At 37.9% G+C, this 12,734-nt stretch overlaps 1 protein-coding gene across 2 annotated transcripts in view; it reads right to left on the bottom strand.

Annotated features, from left to right (window-relative positions):
* Positions 1-12,734, bottom strand: part of LOC126969413 (E3 ubiquitin-protein ligase ZNF598) — a 16,708-nt gene extending 3,974 nt beyond the window's left edge. The window contains exons 1-8 of one of the 2 annotated variants that reach the window (XM_050814815.1): positions 12,602-12,734; positions 12,329-12,513; positions 11,991-12,242; positions 11,177-11,262; positions 9,816-10,054; positions 7,458-7,578; positions 4,232-4,383; positions 1,177-1,293 (exon numbers count right to left, since the gene is read on the bottom strand). In XM_050814815.1, coding sequence (XP_050670772.1) covers positions 1,177-1,293; positions 4,232-4,383; positions 7,458-7,578; positions 9,816-10,054; positions 11,177-11,262; positions 11,991-12,242; positions 12,329-12,499 — 1,138 coding nt within the window. In that variant the 5' untranslated portion in view covers positions 12,500-12,513; positions 12,602-12,734. Of the gene's footprint in view, positions 1-1,176; positions 1,294-4,231; positions 4,384-7,457; positions 7,579-9,815; positions 10,055-11,176; positions 11,263-11,990; positions 12,243-12,328; positions 12,524-12,601 lie in introns of both variants that reach the window. The other variant, XM_050814814.1, reaches the window with a different exon arrangement.

The following is a 12,734-nucleotide window of genomic DNA, read 5'->3' as shown; positions in this document are numbered from 1 at the left end:
GGACGCCCTTTGAATCGAAACAAAATAATACTTGTACGTTAAACCGGCATCATGAACAAAGAAGCCACTGGTAGTATGGTGTAGTTCCACGAGGGTTCTATTCCAGTATGAGGCACGGAAAGAAACATCCTACATCTGTGCATAAAGTCAATAAACTACCGCCGCCTCAGAATCCAGCTGCAGTGGTTCACTACCACTCTGCTTCCGGCCCCTCGGCTCCCCAAATAGTCTACGCTAACTACATATAGAGCAGTAAGACGTCGAATGGCGTCCACGTACGGAAGACGCAGTGTTAGTTGGCCCCGGACAAGATGGATGATGATCTGGTCAAAATATTTGGTTAGATGAGGAAAGCGCACGACTGATGGTGGGTGGGAGATCTTTGGGGGAGGCCTCAAGTGACTTTTACAAAGATCTAAGCTGATACCATTGATTGTGGCGCGACTTTTTATGTAACAGGTGGACAAACGAGCATACGGGTTGCCTGGTGTTAAGTGATTACCACAGCTCACATTCTCCAAACACTGTTATACCAGACCAATCATGGGAGTGCAAACAATTTCTTTATTTTCTACTATCACTGTGATAGAAGATTAAAGTAGTTTACTTTGCCTGCTCAGTAGCCAGGACTTCGGTATGTTAGTGAGCCCAGCCACGCTTCAATTCACCGATATTTGTACCCTTGTCGTTCTTCTTGCATGAATGCTAGTTTTTTTTTATGTATTTCATGACCATGGATGCTAGATGAATTGTGGTGCCAGTCAGAGAGGTGTATATTTCATTTTTGCGTATTATTGAAGGAACCCATGACGTACCGTCCTGGCAACAACAACAATTTATGATTAGCTTGTGCAATGGCAAAGACCAAAATTGTCAAAGTAGTTATTATGGAAAAAATATTTAATGTAGATACGAGGCACGATTTTATTATGTCTATTCTATACATAACGATGGATACAGTTTAGAAACGTGCTAGATTAATCTTAGTACCTACGTCAAGGGGTCCAACATATTGTTGCATAATCATCCATTATATATTTCTCATCATTTCCGGCAAAGCCAGAACACTCAGATTCTGGTAGCGTGTCCGTAAACCCAACCTAGTAGCATCATTAAAAGGTAACAAGATACAATATGAAAAACCTAGCCGTCTATATTATTATAGACTATACATACCGTTTCTCAGCATTGCAGAGGCCGCAGGTGGTTGTTGCGGCTTGGTTTGTGGGCGGGGCGTATTTGACCCGTCCAGTGCAGGAAAGTTCCTGTCGGTGCGAGCCAATCCCTCCGCACCTAAAAATCAAGTATTTAAAAATGATAAAAGGAAAAATATATCCAAAAAACATAAAAGTAGTCGTCTCTTGGCGTTGCGTAGAGACGTCGCTTCATTGTGTGTCCTCTACCGCATTTATCACGGGGAGTGTTCCGAAGAGCTGTTTAACCTGATTCCTGCCGCCGAATTCCACCTTCGCATGACACGCCACAAGTTAGGATATCATCCCCACCATCTGGATGTGTGGCGGTCCTCCACAGTGCGATTTTCAAGGAGCTTTCTTCCTCGTTCTACGAAGCTGTGGAATGAGCTTCCTTGTGCGGTGTTTCCGGGACGATACGACATGGGTACCTTCAAAAAAAAAGCGCATACACCTTCCTTAAAGGCCGGCAACGCTCTTGTGATTCCTCTGGTGTTGCAACAGAATGTGGGCGGCGGTGATAACTTAACACCAGGTGACCCATACGCTGGTTTGCTTTAAATATTAAAAAATAATATATTTTTTAATTAACATATAATCGTATCCTGGGCTGAAATTTGCTGGGCAACCAATATGCAATATTTAATGACATATTAAATTTAATAAAAATTATGTTTCATCCAGTAACCAGCTCGGTGAAGATCGTTCCATACTGGGATCTTAGACTAAACCTAAAATATTCTTTACATCGCGTGCACTGCGGAATGTATTGAATATTAAAAAATATAGGGATCGTTACTAAAACTCCAATTATATAACCCAAGGTGTGAAAAGTAATTACCTACATAAAATATTGTTTACATCGATGTACGCTGCGAAAAGTATTGATGATACAATAAAAAAATGTACTACCACTTTGCAGAACACATCATTATATTTGACAGCAGCTTCTGCTTCAGTCTTCAGCTTCAGCCAGGCCTCTCCCCTTGATTTCAATAGTCGCCGCCCATCTATGTGTTATGTATACCAGAAGATCGCCAGTCGACCGACCATGGCGAAAGTCGTACTGCCGGTCGTTGAGCAACTGGTGACCCTCAAGGTATACCAAGAGCTGGCGGTTAATTATGCTCTCCATGATTTTGGAGAGTAAGGAGGTAATAGCAATAGGCCTGTAGTTTGCGGGATCCGAACTGTCTCCTTTTTTTTGGATCGAATGGACAAGGGCTGACTTCCATGAGTCAGTCTACGCCTTTTGAATAAGAGTGCTGGAATAAACGCGTTAGCACCGGCGTCAACTCAGGGGCACACGTTCTAAGCACGATTGGAGAAATGCCATCCGGCCCGCTCGACTTCCTGACGTCCAACGAAAACAGAGCTCGCCTAATAGTTTTCTGTCTGAACTGTACTTCAGGCATGGAGCTCTGACACCGCGGGATGGTCGGCAGTGTTTTTCCGTTGTCGTCAAGAGTCGAGTTGGAGGCAAAAAGAGTGCACAGGAGATCGGCTTTCTCTTTTTACGTATGGGCCAGGGTGTCATTCCTCATGTGCAACGGCGGCATGGACAGCTGGTTGAAGTTACCAAGAGCAGCTTTCGACAACGACCAGAACTTGCGTGGCCGGTCGGGTAACTGGAAAGCTGCTCGCCAATTTTGACGACTTGCTTCGATTTCGCACGGGCGATTTGCCGCTTAAAAATCCGGAGGCACGGTTATATTTCCTCTTCAGAACTTTGTAGTTCGGATCCTTTGAGCCAGCGCCGCAACCCAAGTTCGATACGCCTGTTTTTTGCAGTCGTATGCTGCTTTAACTTACGCATCGAACCAGGGCTGTGATCTGCCACCGATCGGTACTACAGATCTTGGTATAAAAATATCCATGCCCTGCAGTATCACAACGGCTACTGCAACGGCGCAGGCACTAGGATCATCCGAAGGGAAACAAACTCTGCCCCAAGGGTAGGATGCAAAAAAAGGAACGCATCCTATCCCAATCTGCTGACTTGTAGTGCTAAACGCGGCGGGTCGCTGGTGGTCTGCGACGTTGGCGTCGGATAGGCACTACAGACCTGACCGGGCAATGGTCGGACGTTTTGAGAGGGGCGTCGACAGAGACCTGGTAACCATCGGGATGTGTAGTCAGCAGAAGATCTAATAAGGACGGCATGTGGCTTTCCACATCCGGGAGCCGCGTTGGAGACTCAACGAATTGGGACAGACCATACGCCAATGCAAAATTATGCACAGATCGCCCTGCGTAGTCTGTGGTACGTGATTCAAGCCATTCGGCATTGTGCCCGTTGAAATCACCCAAGACTACGATTTCAGCGGAGGGGATCTGAGCAAGCACGTCATCAAATGCCGCTTGAACGCAGCCCATGAGGTGATCCGTTTCTGCGTTACCACTATGGGACCTGTAGACACACGCATAGATGCGGACGCGGTCCTCTAAATCTAAGCGGAGCCAGAGAGTAGACAGGTCCCTAACCTCAAAATTGTCGAGACGGCGACAGCAAATACCCTCCCTAACTTACACACATACCCCGGCATGAGGCATATAATTATGCTCAATTTTGCCTCCAGAGAGCTCAAAACAGTATACTGAGGGTACTTTCATCGGCGCCTTGGTACGCTCGAAATTCGGAAATCCATGAGTATCTGGAAATCCCAACCATATTTGACGAAGTAAAACGATACTCAATCAACTATAAGGCTCGTTTGACAACTCACCCAAACCCGCTATCCAGTATACTCTTGCAGCAAAATCCGATTAGAAGACTCAAGAGAGCCGATGTGCTACTTAATTAAGGGGAGATGGGGCAGTGGCTCCACCTCGCTAAGCCTCAACCTCTTGCAACTCACCTGATTATAGTCTTGAGGACTGATCGCAGGTCTAAATAATGGAAAAAAAAATTGTACCCGGGGTAGGTACGTTAAATATGACGTATTGCTAGGTCGAGATGCTCTTGAAAACAATAAGGATAGCGATAGACTCGTACATGCTGCGCATCATTTTGGAGTAGTTTGATGTAAGGTAAGTACCTCTGTACGCGCGATTTGGCTGCGGTGCCAATAGCGGCGCAGGGGTCTGTGAGACTGAGAGCCGCGGGAACTGCTCGTCGCTAGCCGGGTCGATGCGGGGCGCGGAAGCTGTCTGCGGCGGGGGAGACGGCGATCTAGTCTCAACACGATTCCTGGAACATACCGGGCGTTTTATTTTGTTAATTGGAATTGTTTTATTTACAAATTATAAGTACTTGATATAATACAAATTCACCCATAATTTTTTTTTCTGTTACTTTACGTTGACGACAGTTAATCATTTTTACTGTCAATACTACTTTAAGTATACCAATTTCAAGATAATTTAATCTAGAATCCATATATCATTAAATATTATTGGGCTTTGCTTCAAAATAACGAGACATTTGAAAAACAATGCAGCTGTTCCCACCCGGCGTGGCTTCTCGTTTCAAGGTCAACCGGATGCCCGCCGAATCCGCGCCACCAGGCGATAGGTTATGACAACGTTACACACTAAATAATTCGTTTATATTTATTAATTGCACAAAATTTATTGAAGTAGGCGTTTTTTAGCGGAAATCCACAATTATTCAAACGAAAACGAAATCCAAAATTAATAGTTATAGACCTATCTCAATGCTTAATACATTTAGTAAAATATTTGAAAAACTTGTCTACGATCAAATTTATCCCACAGTTATGAATGGAGTAAGTCATTCACAGCACGGTTTTCTTAAACATAAGTCAACCCTGACGAACTTAGCTGAATTTATACAGTTTGTCCTTAAAAATATGGAAAATGGTGGTCAAGTTGATGTGGTTTACACTGATTTCGAAAAAGCCTTCGATCGCGTAGACCACATCATCTTGCTAGCCAAATTAGAAAGTCTAGGTATACATGGGGATCTGTTAAGATGGATTAAATCATACCTGTCTAATCGATCTCAGGCAGTGATAGTAGGTGGGTACAGATCGGATTTTGTGAAAATTCCATCAGGTATTCCACAGGGATCTCACCTGGGACCATTGCTTTACAACGCATATATTTATGATATATACAGATATTTTAATCCATGCAACCATCTTTTATACGCAGATGATAAAAAAATATTTTACAAAGTACACAATCATAATGACTGCATTGAATTACAAATTACTCTTAATAATCAATTTTACTTCAGTTAATGCACCTAAATGTCAACAGATATCGTTTAGTCGTAAGGTAAATAAGATACAATTTACATACTCGCTAAATGGAATTCCTATTAATAAAGTAGGTGTTGTTAGGGATTTAGGTGTTATTTTTGACAGCAAGCTAACTATGTCTGAGCATATTGATTACGTTGCGAATAAAGCGTTCAAGAGCTTAGGTTTTGTGATACGTACCTGCAAACCTTTTAATGACCTTGCATGTATTAAATCTGTTTACTATGCATACGTGCGTAGTGTCTTAGAGTACGCAAGTTGTATCTGGTCGCCCCATTATATAACATATATTGAAAAACTTGAAAAGATTCAAGCTAAATTTATAAGGCACCTTAACTTTCGTCATAAAATTTTTTCCAACTACAAAGATGGCTGCATGCATCATAATATAATTTCACTAGTAGACAGACGAACGTTATTAGATACAATGTTCTTATTTAATATAATAACTAATCTTCTGGACTCCCCAACATTACTTGCTAGTATTAACTTCAATGTACCACTAAAACGAACGAGAAATACGCCTCTTTTTTCATTATCATTTTACACTACGAACTATGGTAAAAATTCTCCCATTAACAGAATTTGTAAGCATTACAACGAAGTTTTTTCGAATGTCGACATTCATAATCGCAGTAAAAATAGCTTCAAAACAGAAATTATTAAAATATTAATGAATACACTAGATACAAAAAATGTTACTGGAGCAATATAAACCGAACAAATAGGTACATTAACACACGCACATATACACAAACCACACTACACGCACACATACACATCCAAACATAAAATAAACACTATAACCGATAATAACATAATATAATAATAGATATATATATTAAATTCGCATTCATACGCATAATATTATTCTTTTAATGTTTAAACTATACATATTATTATGTTAAAGTAAATTAAGTTGAAATTCATTTAAGTCGATTTTTTTGTTTATAAGTTAAAGTAATTTAAGTTGAAAACTCATTAGTTGATTTTTGTTTATATAGAGAGACCTGTAATTGGCTATTATATGTACACTAATTTTTAAGACTAATTTGTAATATTTATGATGTTGGTCTTTTCAATAAATAAATAAATAAATAAAAATAAATATTCAAGATGTAGACTCGCCCAACTCTGGCACAAGACATTATTATATTATTTAGGTCTCGTGCGAGAGTTTGGCGCGTCAACATCTCCCGAGGAAGCCTCGTGTAGAGGTGAAACACGTGTCAAATTGTTTGAAGACGAATATTGGAGGAATTAACACTCAAGAAAACTCAAAACCTTTGTATATTTATTACACAATCTAATCTATACAGGACTTTCTCACAAATCCGGCGCTTAAAAAAAAACCTAAAGTTTGCTGGATAATTGGATTATAAGTATAGAAAAAACATAGTAATTGAATAAAGAAATACGCAAAGAGAATAAGTTTTGTATTTATGTTCTAAACATTACAACAGTAGGTAACACATCTCACAACTAATTCTCATCAAATAAATGTGTCTCGCATTTTATGTTAAAACCTTTCTTTACAAAATTTAGAATTAGTTATACTCTAATCTCTCTCTCTCTCTCTATTTAATTCAAAATTTGACTTATATTCATAAGTTTAACATTAAAACTCTATTTTAATGAGATATCAGAGAGAAACTTTATTCATCTTACAAAAAAAAAATGAAATGGGAGAAAATTAATGTTAGTCTCGAGAATGAATTTTGTTTAACATTACATTTTTCATATACAAAAATGGAATAATTTATACGATTATGGGTTAATCAATGTATATTTGTAAGGGATGTTGTCTACCAAGTCATACATAAATAGCCACTTATAGGTTATATCTTCTGTGATTAGGCTTTCAATGATCACCAGATAAGTTGGCACTATTGTAGTGAAATTATTGCAGTTTTACTGAAAGTTCAGTAAACCCTCACCATGGAAAAGCTATTTATGTGAAACCAATAACCATAAGAGCTTAAAAGCATTTAGTTTAAGTGAAACCGATAACTATTTTGTTAGTCATTTCAAAAAGTACCTGGTCACTCGTTGCACTACAGCATTTGGATGTGGAGATATATTGAACTGTAGTTCCAAAGTCCTGGCCTGTCGAGCCGCACCACGATTCATGCCGCGACCATGAACTGTAGCTTTGTGAGCTGAAAATTAAAAAAAAAATTACTTAACAGACATCATGATATTATCATTATATTTTCTGGGATGTCTATTCTGAATAGCTATACAACAGTAGATGCATTAGAATTCACATTCTATATTTTTAGGGAAGAGGAGGAGAAATGAGTGTATATTCTACTGCAGCAAAGTGTAACCTTTTTTGCAGGTACCCATGTATTGTCCTGCAAACACCGCACAAATAATCTAATTTTTTTTATGACAATAAGAGACGAGATGAGAAGGTTGTTCAGCTGATGGTAATTGATGCGCCCTGCCCATTACAATTCTTGAAATACCCGAAAATTCTGAGCAGCACTACAACTGCGTTCGTCACCTTGAGACATAAGATGTTAAGTCTCATTTGCCCAGTAATGTTACTACACTACTGCGTCAGGGCAGAAATAGGCGCCTTTGTGGTACCCATTATCTAGCCAGTATCCTGAATCTCATGTCTTAGTTTGGTTGTATGTGCAAGAAAGTTCTTTGAAAATCGCACTGTAGAGCAACAACAGACATCCAGATGGTGGGGATCATAAATCTTCATCACATGTAAATCAATAAAAATGGAAATGAACAGGTCATATGATGAGAACTAACAATTAAAAGTGGAGCAAATTGATATCTTATAAACTCAACCAGATGTAGAGGAAGTCAACTCTACGGGTGGAAAGACGAAGAGTGGGACACTACTGGGGTGAGTTATAGGGCATAGGAATCATTGGTTGGAGTCAGAGGCCGTTGCCATGAGGAAAAGTTAGACTTAAGATAATACTGAGTATAAAAGGCTATTTTTATGTTAAATTAAATTTGTAGCCATCTTATTCAACCCTCCGATAGTAAACCCCCCGGGTTCGAGTCCCGCATCCCTCATAAATTTTGGTTACATATTTAATTTAATTAATCCCAGTACATAGAGTATATTATGATAAAATCAGGACCTCCCTGGAGAGTAAGGAATATTGCTTTGCTGTGTTCCTGGACGTGCAGCAAGCATTTGACAGAGTTTGGCACAAGGGGCTGCTCTCCAAGATCAAGACAAAACTCCCTCATAGTAATTATTACTTACTTCTGAGGTCTTACCTGATGGGCAGGATATTTCAAGTGTGGGTAGACCAAGAAACATCAAATTTCTATGATATAAAGGCAGGAGTGCCACAGGGTTCTGTACTTGGGCTGATCCTTTATAACTTATTTACTGCAGACATCCTTTATAACTTATTTACCAGCCAACTATGCTGATGATAGAGCAGTACTAGCCTCAGATAAAGATGCTGGAATAGCAACCAAACATCTGCAAGCCGGCCTAAACAAAATACAGCAATGGCTTGAGGATTGGAGAATTGAGGCTAGTGCATCCAAGTCTACACATGTGACTTTCATACTAAGGAGAGAAACCTGCCCACCAGTGAAACTGGGAGACAAAAAACTGCCACAAAGGGAAACAGTAAAATACCTTGGACTCCATTTAGACAGGCGCTTTACATGGAAGAAGCACATCATAGCAGAACGGGATGAGTTGAAAATAAAGTACCACAGTTACTATTGGCTAATGCAACGGAATTCTAAGCTTGCATTAGATAATAAATTACTAAAATATAAAACAATCTTGAAGCCAATGTGGACATATGGTATACAACTGTGGGGAACTGAAACACATCCAACATCAATGTTATACAAAGGCAGCAAAATATTATATTAAGAAATATTTCAAGTGCACTGTGGTTTGTCACTAATGCTGACATACACCAACACCTAGGCATAACCACAGTCAAGCATGAAATAAGGCTAGCCTCGAAAGACATAAAAGTAGACTGTCTTGCCACTGCAATCCTTTAGTAAAACCTCTTTTAGATGTTCACTATAGGAAACACTTAAATCGCTATGATGTGCAAACACTTGACTCCAGAGAGTAAGTAAGCAGGATGAGCAGGATGACGCGGGGAAGCACACTCTGCACGTGAGAAATGGGAACATATCTGATTAAAGTCTAAGACTGATTGCACATACACAAAAACAAAAAAAAAATTAATCCCAGAAGTGAGGGATATCACTTTAAAAATACCAAATTGTTAATTTTAAGATATTTTAGTTTTATTGGCATTCTCTGACATTAACTCAATGTCCCCATAACTTGTAATACTTAGATTTAAATAAATTGTTACCTTTCTGGCCTATGGACTTGCATCCCTTGCCACTAAATAAATTAAAAAAAAAAGTTAACCTTTAAGATCAATGTCGCTCCTAAAGACAGCTGTCAAGTGTTGTCCAGCACACTCGCCCTCTTCACACAGATAGTGCTCTGTGCGGAAATGCTGAGCGAGAGCGTCATGCGTGGCATAGTACAGGTTGTGGCCGTCGGCGTCACACAGGTGGCAGTACAGATGCTCCTTACGCAGGTGACGGTACAGCTCATCGGCATCCATGAACCGCTGCTCGCAAAATTCACACAGCGGGTGACCTCTGTCATAGATATACATATTATTAATGTTAAGTTAAAAAAAAAATCACACCAACAAAATTTATGTTGCCAAATATGACAAAAAGTTGTGCAGTCACAATAATAATTAATTATCAATTTATGACAGTGTATTAAAGATAGTCCAATAATTCTTAAGTAGAATTCTGTTTGCAGTTAAGAATTGAGCTCAAATCACCTGCATGTTGAGATATTACGGATACGGACACCTATTTAATACGCTCCGTTTATTAAAAAGGTGTCCGTGTATTAAAAAGGTGTTTAGACAGAGAGACAAATATACACTTTTTTATTCAGAAACAGCCATAAACTGCCTGCCACAAAATGCTCAGCTCATATTTTACTTAGTAAGATTTAAAAATTTCACTTTGCTCCTTGAAAAAGTTACTATTACAAAAAAGTTTCTATTCTATTAATGAGTACTTTGAGGAAAAACATTTTTTGAATATCTGCCTCTCTGTTGTTCATTGCTATGTCTTATGATAATTCAATTATTTGTTAAGTAACAACATAGTCACATGTAAAACAATTTAAATAAATAATTGAGAGTAAGAAATTGTTATTGAATATTAAAGCAAGTCGCAAACATGAGACAATTTTGAATACTTTATAATTTATTTATTAAAAAAAGTAGTAATATATAAAATAACACTTACAAAATACTATTGAGCAATTTGAAACAATTTAGTTAAACCGTTCAATTTTAACGGTTAACCAACAGAAAAATACTAACTGGAGTAACTAAAGGTTACTCCCATCTGAATAAAATATGAGATAGATACACTTAAGTCTCACCGAAAAATATTTACTCCCAAAAACAAAAAATATATCCTCATTCTCAAGTTTGGCTATCATTAAATTAACTAGAACTTTAGATGCTGTGAATAAATTGTGAACTGGTGAAGGTTTTTAGCCAAGATATTGTTCTCCAGAACACACTAAGCTTTTCATGGATCTTGTCTTGCCCATAATATGGTAGTCAGAGATTCTATTTTTCTCATTTTTGCAATTGGAAGAAAGGCTGGGCTACAATTTGTTGTATTTTTAATTTATTGAATGTTATTCAGTGTTAACTTAATAAGTTAGTATACTGATACTTCAAATACCTGTGAGACAAATCATCGACATCACCCTTCCTCCTGTGATGGGCAAGTTCTTGACGTGTATAACATTTTCTCTCAGATGTGAAAATCTACAAAATTAATTGATAATCTAAAAAAATTAAGACACTTAATACTGAGTTTTAAAGAAAAGCTTCTCTCATTATAATTTTTTTATGTCAAGATAATGTCAATAATAACTTTGGCATTAGATAAAAATACAAACAAGGCATAATTTTTTTTATTTTTACACTTTCCGTTCCAGGTAACTCTGATTATGCAGTATGCCTCAGATCGGTGTGGTTTTGGCGTTCACTCAGTGTTCTGACAATGCATATTATTTTAGGTATATAAATAGATTGCTTATAATTTGAGTGAATGTAGCTGAAAGCTATTGAAACAAGCTATAAAATCATGCAAAATATCTTAAACCCAAAATAAAGGTCAGAACTTAGTGAGGGAACAGTGTGACATCAGCACTTTTGATTTTGGTGTATCTGAAAAATCTAGTGCCCTGGTGCACTGCCAATTTTGGGAGGTTAATCCATATTGTGTAAGGACAGTTAAAGCACTACCACCAGTTTGAAATTGTTGCTGTGAGAATAATCATCAAATGAAAGTCTCACAAGTTATTCATGTGCTTTTAAAATATTTTTTTTTCTCACATTCAGATTCAAGAAGCACATTTCCAAATGAAACCTTCAATCATTATAAGAGGTTCAGCAAATTACCTTCTAAATGGAATGTATAGTTTAATTTAAAGCTGAAAATATGTTATTGTTACAGATTAATGAAACTGCATTGAGGTTGTTTTACTCACCCCTAAATGTTTGACACACAGATCACAGTAGTATCTCTCATGTACTTTCCGTGTATGATCACTCAACATGGAAAATGTACGAAATGGAGGAAGTTTGTCACAAAGTTTACATCGGTTTTCTAATAAAATGTCATAAGCTTTCTTTATTTCTTCGGAACAAAATCCAATTTTAAATTGTCTTTCAAAGAGTCTGTCACTGAAAACTCTACTTTGCAGCTCCTTGTATGGCAGAATAGACTCAGCGAATACAACCTGTAGCAATTTTTGAAATTATAGACAGTCAACAAAACAAATATCGAATTTAAATAATATAAACATGTTGTTGTTGTACACGTTACCTTTGCTAAGTCATGACGACAAATTGGGCACTCATTTTGCAAACAGAGCACTCTCATTCGTGTTGAGCATTCAAAACAAACTGGGTGGTCACACTCTCCAATAGAAAAGTATAATACATTTTTGAAACATACTACGCAAGTAGTATTTTCATTTGATATTGTATCAGCCATAATTTTGAAGTAATCTGGAAACAACTGATTTATATATAGCAGCTGATTTATGTAATAGAAAAAACTTGTGTCTATAATTGAAATATGTAAATTGTAACCCACCACAATTACAGGGCACAAGAAATTGAGAAAGGTTAGGCAATAATCGTCTTATAATGTGCCACAGTAAAAATTCAACGAAAACTGAATGAAAATTGAAATGCTGTTTGTAATCTGCCAGATGTGATTTGTCATA

This window comes from Leptidea sinapis, chromosome 18 (assembly GCF_905404315.1).
Source record: "Leptidea sinapis chromosome 18, ilLepSina1.1, whole genome shotgun sequence".
Lineage (NCBI taxonomy): Eukaryota > Metazoa > Arthropoda > Insecta > Lepidoptera > Pieridae > Leptidea > Leptidea sinapis.
This window is presented reverse-complemented; position numbering and strand designations above follow the sequence as displayed.